Source organism: Drosophila biarmipes, chromosome X, assembly GCF_025231255.1.
Source record: "Drosophila biarmipes strain raj3 chromosome X, RU_DBia_V1.1, whole genome shotgun sequence".
Lineage (NCBI taxonomy): Eukaryota > Metazoa > Arthropoda > Insecta > Diptera > Drosophilidae > Drosophila > Drosophila biarmipes.
In genome coordinates this window covers 26,736,490-26,756,095 of record NC_066611.1, presented here as the reverse complement: position 1 = coordinate 26,756,095, position 19,606 = coordinate 26,736,490, and the positions used below count along the sequence as shown (strand labels likewise).

Sequence of the window (19,606 nt, the reverse complement as noted above, 5' to 3'; positions counted from 1 at the left end):
CGAAACGATCAGCTGATCAGTTTATTCTAAGCTTGTTAGAGATGCTCTAGTGATTGCTTCTCTTTGTGACGGTCCAAGCAAATGCATGGGGTTTCTTTTTAGTGCCGTGCTTGTCGTTACTAGACTGCGACAAGCTCGTGACGAAATCGTGACACCGACTTGCTTGCGCATCTCTCGTCTGCGCTTTGTTCTTAACCAACGGTTCTTTCCCATGGAGATTGCTTGCTATTGGTCATTGTGGAGAGGGGAAATATGGAAGGGCCGCTATCTTGGAAAAGAAACAGCTGTTTAAGTAAGCTTATTGCTACCAGTTGCCACCTGCTATGTTTTCTGTTCGCCTGGTGCCTGAGACTGAAACACCAAGCATTTCGACTGAAAAATTGTTGCGAAGCCCTTCGATTTGTTGAGGCAAACTTCTTAATTCTTAATTTCTGACACCAGGCGAACATAAACTTTTAGCAGGTGTCGAAACGATCAGCTGATCAGTTTATTCTAAGCTTGTTAGAGATGCTCTAGTGATTGCTTCTCTTTGTCACGGTCCAAGCAAATGCATGGGGTTTCTTTTTAGTGCCGTGCTTGTCGTTACTAGACTGCGACAAGATCGTGACGAAATCGTGACACCGACTTGCTTGCGCATCTCTCGTCTGCGCTTTGTTCTTAACCAACGGTTCTTTCCCATGGAGATTGCTTGCTATTGGTCATTGTGGAGAGGGGAAATATGGAAGGGCCGCTATCTTGGAAAAGAAACAGCTGTTTAAGTAAGCTTATTGCTACCAGTTGCCACCTGCTATGTTTTCTGTTCGCCTGGTGCCTGAGACTGAAACACCAAGCATTTCGACTGAAAAATTGTTGCGAAGCCCTTCGATTTGTTGAGGCAAACTTCTTGATTCTTAATTTCTGACACCAGGCGAACATAAACTTTTAGCAGGTGTCGAAACGATCAGCTGATCAGTTTATTCTAAGCTTGTTAGAGATGCTCTAGTGATTGCTTCTCTTTGTCACGGTCCAAGCAAATGCATGGGGTTTCTTTTTAGTGCCGTGCTTGTCGTTACTAGACTGCGACAAGCTCGTGACGAAATCGTGACACCGACTTGCTTGCGCATCTCTCGTCTGCGCTTTGTTCTTAACCAACGGTTCTTTCCCATGGAGATTGCTTGCTATTGGTCAATGTGGAGAGGGGAAATATGGAAGGGCCGCCGTCTTGGAAAAGAAACAGCTGATTAAGTAAGCCTATTGCTACCAGCTGCCACTTGCTATGTTTTCTGTTCGCCTGGTGCCTGAGACTGAAACACCAAGCATTTCGACTGAAAAATTGTTGCGAAGCCCTTCGATTTGTTGAGGCAAACTTCTTAATTCTTAATTTCTGACACCAGGCGAACATAAACTTTTAGCAGGTGTCGAAACGATCAGCTGATCAGTTTATTCTAAGCTTGCTAGAGATGCTCTAGTGATTGCTTCTCTTTGTCACGGTCCAAGCAAATGCATGGGGTTTCTTTTTAGTGCCGTGCTTGTCGTTACTAGACTGCGACAAGCTCGTGACGAAATCGTGACACCGACTTGCTTGCGCATCTCTCGTCTGCGCTTTGTTCTTAACCAACGGTTCTTTCCCATGGAGATTGCTTGCTATTGGTCATTGTGGAGAGGGGAAATATGGAAGGGCCGCTATCTTGGAAAAGAAACAGCTGTTTAAGTAAGCTTATTGCTACCAGTTGCCACCTGCTATGTTTTCTGTTCGCCTGGTGCCTGAGACTGAAACACCAAGCATTTCGACTGAAAAATTGTTGCGAAGCCCTTCGATTTGTTGAGGCAAACTTCTTAATTCTTAATTTCTGACACCAGGCGAACATAAACTTTTAGCAGGTGTCGAAACGATCAGCTGATCAGTTTATTCTAAGCTTGTTAGAGATGCTCTAGTGATTGCTTCTCTTTGTGACGGTCCAAGCAAATGCATGGGGTTTCTTTTTAGTGCCGTGCTTGTCGTTACTAGACTGCGACAAGCTCGTGACGAAATCGTGACACCGACTTGCTTGCGCATCTCTCGTCTGCGCTTTGTTCTTAACCAACGGTTCTTTCCCATGGAGATTGCTTGCTATTGGTCATTGTGGAGAGGGGAAATATGGAAGGGCCGCTATCTTGGAAAAGAAACAGCTGTTTAAGTAAGCTTATTGCTACCAGTTGCCACCTGCTATGTTTTCTGTTCGCCTGGTGCCTGAGACTGAAACACCAAGCATTTCGACTGAAAAATTGTTGCGAAGCCCTTCGATTTGTTGAGGCAAACTTCTTAATTCTTAATTTCTGACACCAGGCGAACATAAACTTTTAGCAGGTGTCGAAACGATCAGCTGATCAGTTTATTCTAAGCTTGTTAGAGATGCTCTAGTGATTGCTTCTCTTTGTCACGGTCCAAGCAAATGCATGGGGTTTCTTTTTAGTGCCGTGCTTGTCGTTACTAGACTGCGACAAGATCGTGACGAAATCGTGACACCGACTTGCTTGCGCATCTCTCGTCTGCGCTTTGTTCTTAACCAACGGTTCTTTCCCATGGAGATTGCTTGCTATTGGTCATTGTGGAGAGGGGAAATATGGAAGGGCCGCTATCTTGGAAAAGAAACAGCTGTTTAAGTAAGCTTATTGCTACCAGTTGCCACCTGCTATGTTTTCTGTTCGCCTGGTGCCTGAGACTGAAACACCAAGCATTTCGACTGAAAAATTGTTGCGAAGCCCTTCGATTTGTTGAGGCAAACTTCTTGATTCTTAATTTCTGACACCAGGCGAACATAAACTTTTAGCAGGTGTCGAAACGATCAGCTGATCAGTTTATTCTAAGCTTGTTAGAGATGCTCTAGTGATTGCTTCTCTTTGTCACGGTCCAAGCAAATGCATGGGGTTTCTTTTTAGTGCCGTGCTTGTCGTTACTAGACTGCGACAAGATCGTGACGAAATCGTGACACCGACTTGCTTGCGCATCTCTCGTCTGCGCTTTGTTCTTAACCAACGGTTCTTTCCCATGGAGATTGCTTGCTATTGGTCATTGTGGAGAGGGGAAATATGGAAGGGCCGCTATCTTGGAAAAGAAACAGCTGTTTAAGTAAGCTTATTGCTACCAGTTGCCACCTGCTATGTTTTCTGTTCGCCTGGTGCCTGAGACTGAAACACCAAGCATTTCGACTGAAAAATTGTTGCGAAGCCCTTCGATTTGTTGAGGCAAACTTCTTGATTCTTAATTTCTGACACCAGGCGAACATAAACTTTTAGCAGGTGTCGAAACGATCAGCTGATCAGTTTATTCTAAGCTTGTTAGAGATGCTCTAGTGATTGCTTCTCTTTGTCACGGTCCAAGCAAATGCATGGGGTTTCTTTTTAGTGCCGTGCTTGTCGTTACTAGACTGCGACAAGCTCGTGACGAAATCGTGACACCGACTTGCTTGCGCATCTCTCGTCTGCGCTTTGTTCTTAACCAACGGTTCTTTCCCATGGAGATTGCTTGCTATTGGTCAATGTGGAGAGGGGAAATATGGAAGGGCCGCCGTCTTGGAAAAGAAACAGCTGATTAAGTAAGCCTATTGCTACCAGCTGCCACTTGCTATGTTTTCTGTTCGCCTGGTGCCTGAGACTGAAACACCAAGCATTTCGACTGAAAAATTGTTGCGAAGCCCTTCGATTTGTTGAGGCAAACTTCTTAATTCTTAATTTCTGACACCAGGCGAACATAAACTTTTAGCAGGTGTCGAAACGATCAGCTGATCAGTTTATTCTAAGCTTGCTAGAGATGCTCTAGTGATTGCTTCTCTTTGTCACGGTCCAAGCAAATGCATGGGGTTTCTTTTTAGTGCCGTGCTTGTCGTTACTAGACTGCGACAAGCTCGTGACGAAATCGTGACACCGACTTGCTTGCGCATCTCTCGTCTGCGCTTTGTTCTTAACCAACGGTTCTTTCCCATGGAGATTGCTTGCTATTGGTCATTGTGGAGAGGGGAAATATGGAAGGGCCGCTATCTTGGAAAAGAAACAGCTGTTTAAGTAAGCTTATTGCTACCAGTTGCCACCTGCTATGTTTTCTGTTCGCCTGGTGCCTGAGACTGAAACACCAAGCATTTCGACTGAAAAATTGTTGCGAAGCCCTTCGATTTGTTGAGGCAAACTTCTTAATTCTTAATTTCTGACACCAGGCGAACATAAACTTTTAGCAGGTGTCGAAACGATCAGCTGATCAGTTTATTCTAAGCTTGTTAGAGATGCTCTAGTGATTGCTTCTCTTTGTGACGGTCCAAGCAAATGCATGGGGTTTCTTTTTAGTGCCGTGCTTGTCGTTACTAGACTGCGACAAGCTCGTGACGAAATCGTGACACCGACTTGCTTGCGCATCTCTCGTCTGCGCTTTGTTCTTAACCAACGGTTCTTTCCCATGGAGATTGCTTGCTATTGGTCATTGTGGAGAGGGGAAATATGGAAGGGCCGCTATCTTGGAAAAGAAACAGCTGTTTAAGTAAGCTTATTGCTACCAGTTGCCACCTGCTATGTTTTCTGTTCGCCTGGTGCCTGAGACTGAAACACCAAGCATTTCGACTGAAAAATTGTTGCGAAGCCCTTCGATTTGTTGAGGCAAACTTCTTAATTCTTAATTTCTGACACCAGGCGAACATAAACTTTTAGCAGGTGTCGAAACGATCAGCTGATCAGTTTATTCTAAGCTTGTTAGAGATGCTCTAGTGATTGCTTCTCTTTGTCACGGTCCAAGCAAATGCATGGGGTTTCTTTTTAGTGCCGTGCTTGTCGTTACTAGACTGCGACAAGATCGTGACGAAATCGTGACACCGACTTGCTTGCGCATCTCTCGTCTGCGCTTTGTTCTTAACCAACGGTTCTTTCCCATGGAGATTGCTTGCTATTGGTCATTGTGGAGAGGGGAAATATGGAAGGGCCGCTATCTTGGAAAAGAAACAGCTGTTTAAGTAAGCTTATTGCTACCAGTTGCCACCTGCTATGTTTTCTGTTCGCCTGGTGCCTGAGACTGAAACACCAAGCATTTCGACTGAAAAATTGTTGCGAAGCCCTTCGATTTGTTGAGGCAAACTTCTTGATTCTTAATTTCTGACACCAGGCGAACATAAACTTTTAGCAGGTGTCGAAACGATCAGCTGATCAGTTTATTCTAAGCTTGTTAGAGATGCTCTAGTGATTGCTTCTCTTTGTCACGGTCCAAGCAAATGCATGGGGTTTCTTTTTAGTGCCGTGCTTGTCGTTACTAGACTGCGACAAGATCGTGACGAAATCGTGACACCGACTTGCTTGCGCATCTCTCGTCTGCGCTTTGTTCTTAACCAACGGTTCTTTCCCATGGAGATTGCTTGCTATTGGTCATTGTGGAGAGGGGAAATATGGAAGGGCCGCCGTCTTGGAAAAGAAACAGCTGATTAAGTAAGCCTATTGCTACCAGCTGCCACTTGCTATGTTTTCTGTTCGCCTGGTGCCTGAGACTGAAACACCAAGCATTTCGACTGAAAAATTGTTGCGAAGCCCTTCGATTTGTTGAGGCAAACTTCTTAATTCTTAATTTCTGACACCAGGCGAACATAAACTTTTAGCAGGTGTCGAAACGATCAGCTGATCAGTTTATTCTAAGCTTGCTAGAGATGCTCTAGTGATTGCTTCTCTTTGTCACGGTCCAAGCAAATGCATGGGGTTTCTTTTTAGTGCCGTGCTTGTCGTTACTAGACTGCGACAAGCTCGTGACGAAATCGTGACACCGACTTGCTTGCGCATCTCTCGTCTGCGCTTTGTTCTTAACCAACGGTTCTTTCCCATGGAGATTGCTTGCTATTGGTCATTGTGGAGAGGGGAAATATGGAAGGGCCGCTATCTTGGAAAAGAAACAGCTGTTTAAGTAAGCTTATTGCTACCAGTTGCCACCTGCTATGTTTTCTGTTCGCCTGGTGCCTGAGACTGAAACACCAAGCATTTCGACTGAAAAATTGTTGCGAAGCCCTTCGATTTGTTGAGGCAAACTTCTTAATTCTTAATTTCTGACACCAGGCGAACATAAACTTTTAGCAGGTGTCGAAACGATCAGCTGATCAGTTTATTCTAAGCTTGTTAGAGATGCTCTAGTGATTGCTTCTCTTTGTCACGGTCCAAGCAAATGCATGGGGTTTCTTTTTAGTGCCGTGCTTGTCGTTACTAGACTGCGACAAGCTCGTGACGAAATCGTGACACCGACTTGCTTGCGCATCTCTCGTCTGCGCTTTGTTCTTAACCAACGGTTCTTTCCCATGGAGATTGCTTGCTATTGGTCATTGTGGAGAGGGGAAATATGGAAGGGCCGCTATCTTGGAAAAGAAACAGCTGTTTAAGTAAGCTTATTGCTACCAGCTGCCACCTGCTGTGTTTTTCTGTTCGCCTGGTGTCTGAGAGAAATAAATCAAGCAATGTGACTAAGAACATTTTACGAAGCACCTCAATTTGTTGAAGTTTGTCAGCGCTTCGTTATTAGCCAACGGTTCTTTCTAATGGGGATCGCTTTGCATTGGTCATGTTGGGGAGGGGAAATAATAAAAGACCGCCACATCGAAAAAAAACGGTTCTATAAGTTAGCCACCAGCTGGCACTTGCTATGTTTTCTGTTTGCCTGCTATTTCATCCCCAAATCATACAAAAAGTACGACGGAATAAATGAAAAAATGTAAATCAATTTTATTTATGGATGCCAACGGGGTTACGTGATGGTTGGGTGTTTCTACGGGTCCAGCCGTAGTGTGCTCGTGATGAAGAACATGGCGCAACGCTGTTGTGTGGTCACCTCGGCCTGGAGACGCTGCTCCAGCAGAGGACTGCAGGTGAAGAGCGGTGCCGACTGCTCGGGAACAATGCGATATGCCACGCGCCGCCACGTAGCCCGAACCTGCTCCAGTCGGTCCTCCTCGAGCGACTCCCGCATCGCCGGCAGATCCGAGCTCATTGCCAGCGTCAACAGGTGTGAAATGGCCAGACAGAGCTGCTGCTGCAGAGCATCTCGGTGATTGTACTCTTCGAAGCTGTCCAGCGCATTGGAGCGCTCCAGTCCCTCCAGAAGGGAGCGCCACACCAGCGAAAAGTGGGAACCCAGATCTTCACGATGCACAACCTGAAGCAGCACTCCGGCGGCGTTGGTACGCACCTTGAAGTTGGTGTGCTGCACCACGAGTTGACTCAGGGCAGGAAATAGGATCCCAGCCAGGTGGCTGTTCGCAAGGAAGGTCCTGTGCTTTACTAGGTTGCCGATGGCATGGCAGGCGTTCCACTTTACTTTGGCGTTGCCCGAGGATCTTACGCAGTCCAGCAGCTTAGACATGGCCAGCTGCATCTGGTCACCGTTCTCCAATGGCTGGAGCTGCAGGAACTGGAGGAGATTCCCCAGAGCTCGCACCGCATTGGCCCTAACCTTGTCATTATCACCGCAGCTTTTCATAGCCGCCTGGATGAGGCGTCCCAAGAGTTCAGCGGAAATCCTTTCCGTCGAGTTGGGAATGCCGGTCACCAAGGCGTCACTAATGTTGCCAAGCGCCCAGGCGGCTTTGATCCTCACGACCAGCTGGGAGTCGCCTATGATACGCAAGGTCAACTCTGCTGCATTATCCAGAAATCCTAGATCTGTCTTCAACGATGGTTGCAGCACGTAGACGGCCATTGCCCGCAGAGCTGCTCCCCTGACCAACCCTTCTTCGTGGTCATCGCTAGCGCATCCGCTCAGGAAGGCTAGGAGCGCGGTCCTTTGACCATCTGACAGTCTCTCAAAGCTAAAAGCTCCCATGTTGGACAGGGCGTCGCAGAGTGCGCATTTCAGGGAGAACCCGGCGTTATTATAGGCTCCATAGATGGCGGGCAGCAGGGTTAGCCAAAAGGATATCTGTAACTCCCTTTCATACGGCTCCGGAAACAGTCTTCCCAGCTGGTACCCCACCGAGTCCAGGCAGCGTGCGGCAAACAGCTTTACATCCGAAGCTGAATCACACAATCCGGCGGAGATTACCCTAGCCAAACGGGCCTGATGTCCTCGCAGCAAGCCAATATGCGTGGCCATGGCCTGAAGCACCTGAAAAGACTCAAGGCGCACGGTAGTAGGAGTTCCGGGACCCTCCAAATACCGAAGCACCTGCCTGAGCAGCCAGGAATTGCGCGGAATGGATGGCGACACGGCGTGCACGGGACTCACATAATTTTTCTGCGCCGGTCCTTCCTCCTCCTCCTCCTCAAGCTCCATTTCCGCATCTGAGTCGCAAAGCTCCTGGTATTCCTGGACCTCGTTTGCCTGCTCTAATTGAATGTTTCTATGGCTCGGAGCAAGTCCCACCGAGCTGGCAATTTCCGGCGTAAGTTTAGCCGTGCCCACCAGCATTTCCATGACCAGCAAAGCGGATACGGCTACCTGAGGGTCGGCGCTCTTGGTCAGCTTCTTAACATGGCCCACAAACTCGTAGACAAATCCCATTTCAAGTTGGTCGAAGGGCGTGGCTTGTACCAAAACGGCCAGGCACTTCAGGCACTGTGTTAGCACGGGCGGCGTATACTCCCGCTCCAGGATGGCGCTCAATGCGCGATATGCGGCGAACACGGAGTTGCCCAGGCTGACAGCGAAAGGCGTAAAGTTGCTGGGTCCACGCGAGCAGGCCTGGCTGAGGAACACCTTCGATCCGTAAAGCAACTGGGAACCAAGCTGCAAGGCCAAGGCCCGGCAACGGGAATTGGAGTCCTTTAAACCGATTAGTAGGAGGTGACGACTGTCACCCGAGTCTCCGTTCGGGAACAGGACGTGCCAGTAGCCATACAGCGAGCGTCGAGGCAATTGGTTAGTCAGGGCTCCCAGCAAGTGGAGAGCGGAGATTCTCACCCTGGCCTGCTGTTGCCGGAGGTGCCTTGCTTCTGTCTGCTGATCCGAATCGGAGGGCAGGCAATTCTCGGCCGAGTCTCCAGTCAGGCATCCGTAGTTCTGGTTACCCATCAGCAGAACACGATCTCGCGAATTCGCCTCTGGGGGTTTACTGACTTCCTGGTTTCGTTGCTTGGCCAACGATCGCATCTTTCGCACCTTGTTCTTTCGACCGCAGGAGCGAGAGTGTTGAATAGGCGGCTGCTCCGACTCGTCCTTCTCCTGGCCGTATGCAACCGACTGCTGGGCGGGTGGTATTTTTTGGGGCTTAATTTGTGATTCGCCTTCAGCTCCGTACTGTAGGTAGCACTGCACAAGGCCCATCACTTCCGGAAGCCTCTGAGTCGCGAAGTCGGGTTGCCTGGTTACCAGCTTCTGGAGCAGCTGCAAGCTGCGCGCCAATAGCAGAGGCATCTGCTCCTCCTTGGCGGTCAGCCAATAGCCCTCAAAGTGCAAGTGTATAAGGGAGTTTCCCAGGTTCCAACTATACCCACTTTCCTCCTTAGACTCCTCTACAAGGGACTCCAGCACAAGTTCCTGGCACTCCAAAAGCAGCAAGGCTGCGTCTATATGTTCTGCTTGGGCTGCGCTCAATCTTGGCCAGAATTCAGCCAGCTTCTCCTGGGGCGTCGTTTTGAGCAGGGTCAGTAACAAATTGAAGGCCTCGGCGGACGGTTCTTGCTGTCCTTCCGCCATTAACTCGTTCACCAGCAGGTGGGACCTCACCAGGATTATCCTTCTGGCCAGGACTAGCTCGTTGAGCCACAGAAGCCAGAGGCGCAACAGGTCGAGGTGCCCACTCGCTCGTACCTCCACAATTAACTGCTGCAAGCGCTCCACCGCCACGCCCACTTGAATGCCCAGCTGGTGGTGCAGCTCTCGGATGAGCTGCAAGTGCGCCTGGCGTTGCTCTTCCCGCTGCTCCGCTCTAGATTCCGCCTCCACAAGTTTCTGGCGTAGATCCATTTTCATCAGTGTGGCGTATTTTATACCGTTTCTACTTTTTCCAAATACACCAAAATACACCATAAATACCAACTAACAGTCCGAGTGGGCAATCCTCGACGCACGCGCAATTTTTGAGCCGCCCTGTGAAAAGGGAAATATACTTTTTCTGTCAAATGATCAATCAATCAATCAAAAACACCAAGAGACGACCCCGGTTCCGAATTTCCAAGTTTCTCTTAAAGCCTTGTTACACTGCGTATGGTTACCTATCGCGTGATTCAATAACCCGATTACTCCAATGACGTGTTACGCTGGGTTCACTTCCCCACCCGAATCTTATTTCCCAGAATTGCCCAGCATGATCAATTGAAAAACAAAGTCAAAATCTATTATAAATTCTTGAAATGGTCAAAATGGTGAGACTCCTTCTCAGAGTCGTGTCGAAGCAAATCCCACCCCTTCGATAGGCTTAGAAATACTGAAATACCTAGACTACCAAACGCATACCGAAGACCTAGCCAAGAACCTACATTTGTCCATGCGTTGCCTAGCTGAACCTATATATAAAACAAGGATAGGCCAATAACCCCATGACTCCACACTAGCGTAAATAAGCCCTTTACCATGGTCATCGATTTTCTATCGGAAATTTTTAAAAACATGTGAGCCGGGTGTATTAGTTCAGATAAGATAGGGATGGGCTAAAGGATCTTGGCCTTAAAAAGAGATCCAACGAAATGCAATACATAAATTGTTAGTATTATCTTATTGGTTACAAGGTTTTGATTCATTGAGTAGCCAAGGTAAAACTATACTTATTTAAACAAAAAATCACGAATAAAATCTCCGTTTTGTGAGTTCGCAGTGTTTTCAATACTGGAATTTGTACGCTAGTAAAAACTTGCTCACCCAAGACAAGTTCAATTTTGGAACTCCTTGCCTGGACTTTTGTTAAGGCCTAACACACCTACCCATTACGCATTACTTAAAGCATGTTATTTATTTTTAGTTTGTATGTCTAGATTATCGATGTAGTGTACACGCACAAATAAACACTTTATCCTACATTATTCAAAAAATGTCGGTAAAAAAAAGGTGGCATATCATTTATACGTTACTTTCTGTTCCTGTTCCTTAATTTTTCTTCCTTAAGTTTCTTTGTTCTTACTCTTAACTACATTTATCAGTACGTAGTAGTGCTAAAAAGGTTTGTTCTTACACCTAGCCAAAAAATAGTGACAATGATGGATTTAAGGAATAGAATACAATGTACAAAGCAGTCAAGCCCAAATTTTTATAAAAAAAAAAGTTGGTGTTGGGGAACAACGTTTTCTAGGGGCGGGTTATTTAGGGAGTGGGTTGAAAAAGGTCATGGGCATAACATCAACATCACTTTGGCATAACAAGTCTTTTGTTTTGTTTGATTATCCTCGAGACATAAGGTTTTAGATGTTGCGGTTCCGCTGATTGCCGCCTCGCTGATTGCGATTGTTTCCACCTGCTCCCCCGCCCGGAAAATGTCCACCTCTGCCTCCCCCATTGTTGTTATGGTTTCCATTGTTAAAGTTCTTGAAAGGCATGCCCATGTGACCAATGTTGCCCATGGAATTCATGTTGCCTATTCCGCCAGCTCCTACTCCATTGTTGCCTGCTCCGCCGGCAAATGGATTAAAGGGATTCCCATTAGGCATAGCTCCTCCCCCTTGGTTTAATCCTCCTAGATTAACCACTCCCTGGTTTCCGCCGCCTCCTGGTGGCATACCCAGCAATCCAGCTCTCGGTGGTGGTTGATTAAATGGAGGTCCTAGGTTTCCCATTTGCATCATCATTCCGGACATGCGCAGCATCCGAATATTTGGTGGCGGTACCCTTAACATCTGGACCAGATTTGGAGGAGGTTGCGAAAGATTGGGTAGAACCACTCCTCCTCCTCCTCCTGCTGATGCTGCTGCTCCACCTACTCCACTACCATTATTTTCCTCCGGCATTTGCACCACCTGACCATTATCATCTACAAATATGAAGAGCTTAGAAAAGATTTGCTGCAACGTTGGGTTGTTCACTATAAAGCTGACATCAAATATTTTTTGGGCGCCTTCGGGTAGCTGGTGAAATTTCTTGAGCTCGGTAAACACCAACGCTAATTGTTGATTTACCATAATCTTATTGTTGCTGCCCAGATTCTTGTACCAGTTTGAGCTCTGCATGAGGCTGCGTATTTCGGATATTTGTTTGCTGCCACCAGTGGCATTGGTTGTGGTAGGTGTCGGGTTCGCCGTACTCGCAGCTGCTTGAGCCTGAAAATGGGCTCTCCTTGGATCGCGACGTGGATCTGTCCGTAGCGGAGGCTTTTCCGCTTGTAGATTCGGAGGAGGTACGCTCATTGACGGGGGTGGGACACTCATCGAGGGTAAATTGGCAAACGTCGGGGGTGGAGAACTAGGCGTGGTATCTCGTACATTGGTCTCCGTCTCCGGCGAAGCTATGCTCGCCCCGGAACGCCCAAACAAATCACTCGATAACGTGCCTGCTCCCGCTAGTCCCGTCGATCCTATGGTTCCACTATTGTCCGGCGTTTCGGGTAAACCCAGAATACGACGCATGCGAGGATCCCGTAGTTCGCGCTGCTCTTTGTGCAGAGCGCTGGCCCTGATCTGAGCATAGCTGGCTTCCTCCACGGACACCTCCTGCAGCTGCCAACGAAGTGGAGTGTGCGAGAAGATCGCCGCATCGATTTCAGTGGCAGGCATATAATGTTTCATGGGCTCGAAAGGGAGTCGCATGTCTATATCACGCTGGCGCAGCTCCTCCTCCAGGAGAGGCTCTTTTTGCCGATGCTGCTCCTCGTCCTTGGAAGGATTAAAATCATACATGGATGGACGCACATAAAGCGAGGGAGTTGTTGGTGGCAAGGCTGCCGTAATGGCAGGCAATTCCGGCATCTCTTCATCCTGGTCCTCCTGCTTCGGAGACTGTGATCCCGGCTCTGGAGTAGGAGTCGGTGTCAGCGAACGCGAATTCGAATTGGAGTTCTCATTACTAGAGTCCACATCGACATCGCCCCTATGTGCCCTAAAAGGATTTCGTATAATGTCGCGGTAGAAAGCCGCTCTAGCCTCGGGATCCGGTTGTTTGTCGCCGAACAGAATTCGGCTAAACACATGGGTGGAGGTGCTACCGCCGCTGGAAGAGGGTTTAAGTCCCGATTGTGGCATCTCCTGATTGGGCGACGTAGCGCTGGCTGGCAGCAGTTGAGTTGTCAAGGCTCCTTGGCCCAGCATGTTGCTCATAAAGCTTGGCAAATCGTAAACAGAAGGTAAGGGTGCCTCCTCCGTGGACAAGCCCTGGCGGTCGACTGCCGGCGCCTTTGCCGGCTTTGGTTGTTGTTCCTCCTCAGGGGTCGACTCGTTGCCATCGTCTATGACCAGTTGTTCGTCATCATCTCGGTCGTCGTCCACTTAAATTAAAAGGGTACATTAATCAAATCATTTAAAGAACAAGGAATGTGCTATATCTAGGTAAGCTAGGTGTGTATGTCTTTGTTAATCATTATAACCTATTCTTTTTTAACTAATCGTTCTAAGCTTTCATATATTATTAAATGATCTTGTTTTAATTGAAAACTGCACTTTGTTCTTTAATATACCTTCCGATCTTCAGATCTTATCTTAAGTAGCTTAATAATAAGTAATCCCAATAACTTACACGGATCGTTGCCCGAAAAGCTGACATGCGCATCCTTTAGATACTGCGTATAGTCCACCATAATAAAACCATTGCTGTTGGAGTTGCTATTGTTGGTCTCCGTGTCTGGCTTGGCAACGGGAGTGCTAATCAAATATGTACGTTTTTAGTATAAATGCTATTTTTAATCGATAAGCCTACCTGATTTCCGTTTCGGTTTTCGTTTGGGGCTTGGCGTCCTCTGCCTTGCGCTGAATCTCTCCAATCTCGACCAGAGTTAGACCTGCCTCGGTTAATTGACCAAATGGCACCTGCAACATCTGCTCCAGGTTGGTAATGCCCAGCTTATTCAGCTTGGCCATGTTTTCAGTACTTAAAACGTGACTGAGATTAGCTAAGTCCAAATGTTGTGGTAATGGTTTAGCAGCTGGCAATGTGTTGTCCGCTTCTGAAGAAACCGCTTCTCCAGCTGCTGCCTTAGCTGCTGTTTTATCAGCCCAACGGGATTTGCGCTTTTTCTCCGGATGCGGTGGATTAATAACCATGTCTAAAAGTGAGGGAATGCATCCACCGACCTCCGCACCCGCCTGTTGTTCCTGTTGCTGCTGCATGTGCTGATGCTGCTGTATGTGCTGCTGCTGCTGCACGTGCTGTTGCTGGTCCTGTCGCCTGCCCATTCCTGCACTGCCCATTATGCTCCAGGTATTCTCCCGCTTAAATTGCTCGCACAACTGTTCGTGTCGTCGCGTCATCTGCCCAAGCGCAATTTCTCTCGATATTCGTTTAAAATCACCAAGGATCTCCTTCGGTGCCGTCTCCATGTGTTTCAGCAAGATGTTGCGCAGCTGCTCGGACAGCGGCTCGCCGTGGTGAAAGAGACAGTCGTCGCCGGCATAGCAATCCATGCCCAGATAATAGTACTTGCAGGGGAACTCCTTGTGCATATAGGAACACTTTTCTCGCTTGGCACAACAATCCATCAAATAGAACTTGCACAGTTCCAGTTTGCGGGGTTCAATGCGACCGCTCCCGCCCATCTTCTCCTGTCCTCCACCACCACCTCCCTCACCGGAATCACGGCGGTTTCGCTTGGCTCCTCCTGCACCTCCCTCATGGCGTTCACGATCCCTTCGCTTGCGGTTATTGCCAACACGCTGCTGCTCCTTTTCTCTCTCTCTTCGCATTCGACGTCTTTGATTCACCAAACCAGGTGCAGATGCCTCCTCTTCGGAATAAGAATCGTAGCTGCTGTAGGGATCCGGCTGCGATTCATAGCCGCCTCCTCCAAGAGCGACTCCCGATCCCACGGATGGGCCGTTGGCCAAGTCCCAATCAGGTGCGCTAAAATGCTGACCACCACCACCGGAAGAGGGTTGTGCTACTCCTCCGGGCGGAGGACTACCGCCGCGTACGTTCATCATCTCATATTCGTCCATGTCATCACTGCCAGTACCACCCGCCACACCAGACACATCACCATCTTCACGGCGGGACCGTTTCTGGAGTGGACAAATGCGGAAAGATAATTATTATGTACAGAAATGAGAATATATCACAATTTAAAGTAAATATTTAGAATGCAATCTTCTGGGGATGATGGTTAGGATATCAAACATTAGGCAACTATTTTATGTGATTTTTAATTTGAAAAGAAAACTAATACGATCAAATTCAGTATGAGGCTTCCTTGTGAAAATAACTTATATTTACATAACTGTTTTTTTTAAAGTATTTCACCCCAACCTAGTTCTTTAATTATAAATTATTCCCATTAAAACCTTTTAAATCAATTTCTCCAGGGATAATCTAGTAATATCAAAGTTAAGTTCAGCAAATGTAAAATTTGAAAGGGTTTCATTAGAGCGAGTAATTCATAAGCTAAAGCCAAATCCCCTGAAGTAGAAAAATGTTAAATTTGGCTTTCTCAATTTGCTATATGTTAGAGTCGTTCGATTTTTATTAAATTTATTTCGAAAATCTTATAAAATACAAAAAGTGATATTCCCAATAATATAATAATATGTCAAAAAACACCGAAGCTTAATATGTTTCATATTATTTTCCCACCAATTTTCCGATCGTTCCTATGACAGCTATATGATATACTCGTCCGATTTTAATCAAATTATATTCGAAATTAAAAATTAAAAAATTATATTTCCAAGCGTAGGAGGTTATGTTAAAAGAAAACCCCAAGAATATAATTTTTTTAAAATTTGTTTTCCTATTTTTCCTATGGGAGCTATAAGGTATAGTTGTCTGATCCGGCTGGTTCCGACTTATGTATATACTACCTGCATAGAAAAGAAGACTTTTGGTGATGCTTAATGGAGTCGAACACGTCTCCTTCACTACGTTGCAAACTTCTGACTGAAATCACAATACCCTCTGCAAGGGTATAAAAACGATTTCTTGGACCCTGCCTAACATACCCACCCAGCTAAACAAAACCATGCAGTTATAAAGTTGATAGATAAATTTAAACTAAAGGCAAAGAGAACAAGGAAGTGACTCGAACAAGAAATCAATTGGTCATGGAATTTGGTCATGCTTAAACCCTTTTATATAATTTTCCAAGTTTGCATGGTTCTTTAAATGTAAAACATAATATTTGTAATTTTATAGAGTATACAAAAAACACTGAAATAGCAAACAAGATGTTATAGATTTTAAAATGTTTTAAGATGAGGGGCTAAACAGATTAAATATATGAAAGGTAGTCCTCACCTGGTGCTCCTTGTCCTTCTTTAGCTCTCGCTCGCGTTCTTTTTTGCGTTTCCTTCGCCTGCTGCTACGACTTGGCTGCTGGAGATGATTTCCGACGCCAGATAATAATTCTCCAGAACCCTCTAAGGAGGCATCCCCCAAATCATGGTTGGACGAACGCATCCTAGGCATTGGCGGTTCTATGCCCTTCTTTTTTAAAGCATTAGCAATGGCATTCTCGATGCTGCTAGCATGGTCATCTGCGATAGTCAAGACCAAACTATAGTGAAATAAATTTTAAAAAAACTTCCTGCGCTATTACCTTCCAATGGCCTAGGCTTCTTAGATTTGCTGCTAGTGTTATTTTGTGGACCTGCAGAATCTGCCGATAATCCCATATGGACGACATCTTCGTCGGTGATTTTGTTCTTTGCCTCGATGCCCACAAATTGAATCTCTTCTTCCCCTGGGGAAACTTTCTTTTGGGCTGGAAAATTTGGGGGCGGCTGCTGCTCCTCCTCCTCGTCATCATCGTCAATTTCACCGTCCTCTAAATCCTCCACCAAATCAATTACAGGCGCATCCGCCAAAATAGATGGCATTGTTGTTTATAGCCTATTTCTCAAAAGCAGTGGAACTCGTAATAAATCTGTGTGAAGCAACTCCCTTTTGCAAGACTGCTGGAAACAAAAGAATGTTTTTGAGAACCTTCGGTTGATAAGGGTCATGGATATTGAAAACGTTTTATATTTTTACTCCTATATAGTTATGTGTATATATATCGAAATATTTTAAGGTGAAGTCCCAACCTAACGACATATGCGATCACAAACTTATAACTGAATGAAGCAAATTGGTTAACAATAAAAGCAAACGTTCCTGATTGGAGTTGTGATGTAATTTTTTAAAATAAATATTTTGCTAGATCTGAATAATCGAAGAGGCAAGTGCATTTTGCCCTTCTTCCCTCGTTATCAACCTACAAAACAAAAAACAATCCCAATTGTTATAAGAGGGAACATTTTAAACTGAACTTCTTCTGCTGGAAAGTACACAGTGGCCGACGATAATTTGAACACATCAAGCATGGTGTTTTCTACATCTAAGAAAACTGAGGAGACTCGATCATAATTAAAAAAAAAAGTGCATAAGGTGTTTATACAATTCTGAGCCTCCTGGGCAATCTGCAAGTGAATACATTATATATAAAAATTAAATAGAAGATTGGTAACGCAGGAGATAAAACGCAAAATTCAACGAATTCGACAGTTATGATTATTGATATAGTATAGATTTTAATGCATTCTGTCCAAAGTGACTGTTACAAAAATATATTTTGCTTTTTTGATTTTCACCAAATTAATTAAATGAAAAAATGTACAGTCCAAAAAGGATCAACATATAAAAATATTAGTTGCAGTAAAACGGGCTTTATGTGCAGCATGCTTGTTGTTTCACATTTTCGTTGACTGTAGATAGCGTTAAATGAAAGCAAAAAATATACTTCTGATGACGACCTAAACAGCATATGTACATATTTAATTAAGTAAATAACCATGTAATATAAATTTTCCGAGTCGAAAAACGCAGCTTCTGAAAACCGAGAAGAGAAAGTTAGCAAACCAACGGCAAAAACAGTATTCATTGATTTTTCAAACAATCGTGTGGTTTGTTGTTGCTTTATACATAAGTCACACGCGCATTCTGCTTTTCATAAGTATGCATGTACCAATGTACACATGCCTGGGAGCTCTTGTACATATGTTTCTTGGTGTATACATATCTGCGGTACTTATAGCCTGCATTAAGATTTTAATATATGAACACCTGATGCATGCAATAGTTTCGATTAATGAAAGTTGAAAAATCAAATAATACTCACACACGCACATAATGGATCGCGTGTTTAATTTTGACTCGCGGTTGTTTATCATGTTGTCTCTCTTACACACCATGACCCAACAAAGCATGTGTGTACATACAGACAAGGCTTCCAAATGCATGAGTGTGCGTACGTGGTGTAATTTAATTTAATATTAATGCTTGTGCAAAAAGAAAATCTTTCTGCTTTCTGTTTGCTTTGCGAATTTCTCTGAATGCTACTGCAAAAAGCAGGCGTGTGTGCCAAGCACAGCTGCGCAGGTTACAGCTATGTATGTATGTACGTGGGTAAATGCGAAAAGTACGCATTTCCCTTGTTTGCTGGCGTTCCAAAAAACCAACTTGCACAATCCGTCCCTTTCTCACACCCACATACGTAGGCGAGGGAGGCGTGGCCCCAGTGCAGTAAACATGTACATACATACATACATAGGTACATATACAGTGAAGTACATACAGATATTTCGGAACTATGCCAAGCAAATATTGCGTTTTTTCGATCTTACTCTTTAGCGTGATTTTACAACATTGAACATTACAACCTTTCGGTGTTTCTTTATAACATTGCTGTTCGGATTGCGATTTATAGGTAGAATTCGTTGGTTCGTTGTTTTGCTTTTCGCTTTTCAGATTTCCTGTTTTTTTGACGTCACGGCTTACATAATATGGAAGTGGTACAGTAGGCGAATAAAGATATATATATAGGCATATGTACATGGCCTACAGCAGTGGCCATACACACTGACATACGTCTAATGTATACGTGTTCGATGACGCAGCGGTTGTGTGGGTACATACATATATAGGTACGAAAAATCGTTGAAGTTTTCGCACAATCGAACAGCGACTTTAGACTTATGTGTTTCTTGCTGATACTATATATATGTACAGGTTTATATGTGTGCGTGCGGCGATCTCTCGCTCGCACCCGCTTAGCTCGCCTTCGCCCTCTCTGCCTCTCTGCCTACGGGCCGGGGCCCGTACCTCAGTATCTCTCTCTCCCTTTCTCTGTCTGTCTCTGTTACGCTCATGGACAGAATACAATATACAAAAACATTAAATTAATAAAACTTTTCGTCCAATACATAGTAGTCAGGAGGGTTTGTACAGTTTCAGTTGCGACAGTTTACTTGAATGAAAAAAACCATCGATATATCGATATTTTGAATTGACACAAATATCATTATGATATTTTTTAAAAATTCGTAAGCAATCGGTGGAAACATCGCTCATTTTTGCGTTTAACGTAGCAAAAGTATGAAACGTAAGCGACCGTAAGCAAACGTAATGTCACTGTTAAATTTTAACAGCTCTGTTAAGATGCATCGAAATCTAACAGCGGCCTTTTTCAGGTGAATTTAAGCCATTTAAAAAGAAAAGGAAGACTCGCCTTATTTTGGCTATGGATACGAACCAAATCCCGTTAGTTTCCTTTCATTTTCGGTCGATAATCTGGCCTGATTGATCATTATGATGCGTCCTTTA

At 45.3% G+C, this 19,606-nt stretch overlaps 2 protein-coding genes across 7 annotated transcripts; both read right to left on the bottom strand.

The window, feature by feature from the left end:
• Nucleotides 1–6,666: 6,666 nt before the first annotated feature.
• LOC108024219 (HEAT repeat-containing protein 6) lies at nt 6,667–10,701 on the bottom strand. The gene has a single exon (XM_017094085.3). The coding sequence runs from the start codon at nt 9,929–9,931 to the stop codon at nt 6,734–6,736; it is 3,198 nt and encodes a 1,065-aa protein (XP_016949574.1). The 5' UTR covers nt 9,932–10,701; the 3' UTR covers nt 6,667–6,733.
• Nucleotides 10,702–10,831: 130 nt separating this feature from the next.
• LOC108024211 (protein suppressor of sable) lies at nt 10,832–19,245 on the bottom strand. Of its 6 annotated transcripts, none has more exons than XM_050889059.1 (6): nt 19,106–19,245; nt 16,563–16,920; nt 16,262–16,500; nt 13,736–15,033; nt 13,556–13,680; nt 10,832–13,307 (listed from the first exon to the last, which is right to left on the bottom strand). In XM_050889059.1, the coding sequence occupies exons 2-6, from the start codon at nt 16,840–16,842 to the stop codon at nt 11,296–11,298; spliced, it is 3,954 nt and encodes a 1,317-aa protein (XP_050745016.1). In that variant the 5' UTR covers nt 16,843–16,920; nt 19,106–19,245; the 3' UTR covers nt 10,832–11,295. The 6 variants fall into 6 exon arrangements, with proteins under 6 accessions (XP_050745016.1, XP_016949556.1, XP_016949557.1 ...); XM_017094067.3 differs by having other exon boundaries at nt 16,563–16,917; XM_017094068.3 differs by having other exon boundaries at nt 16,563–16,917; nt 19,207–19,230.
• Between the last annotated feature and the right edge of the window lie 361 nt (nt 19,246–19,606).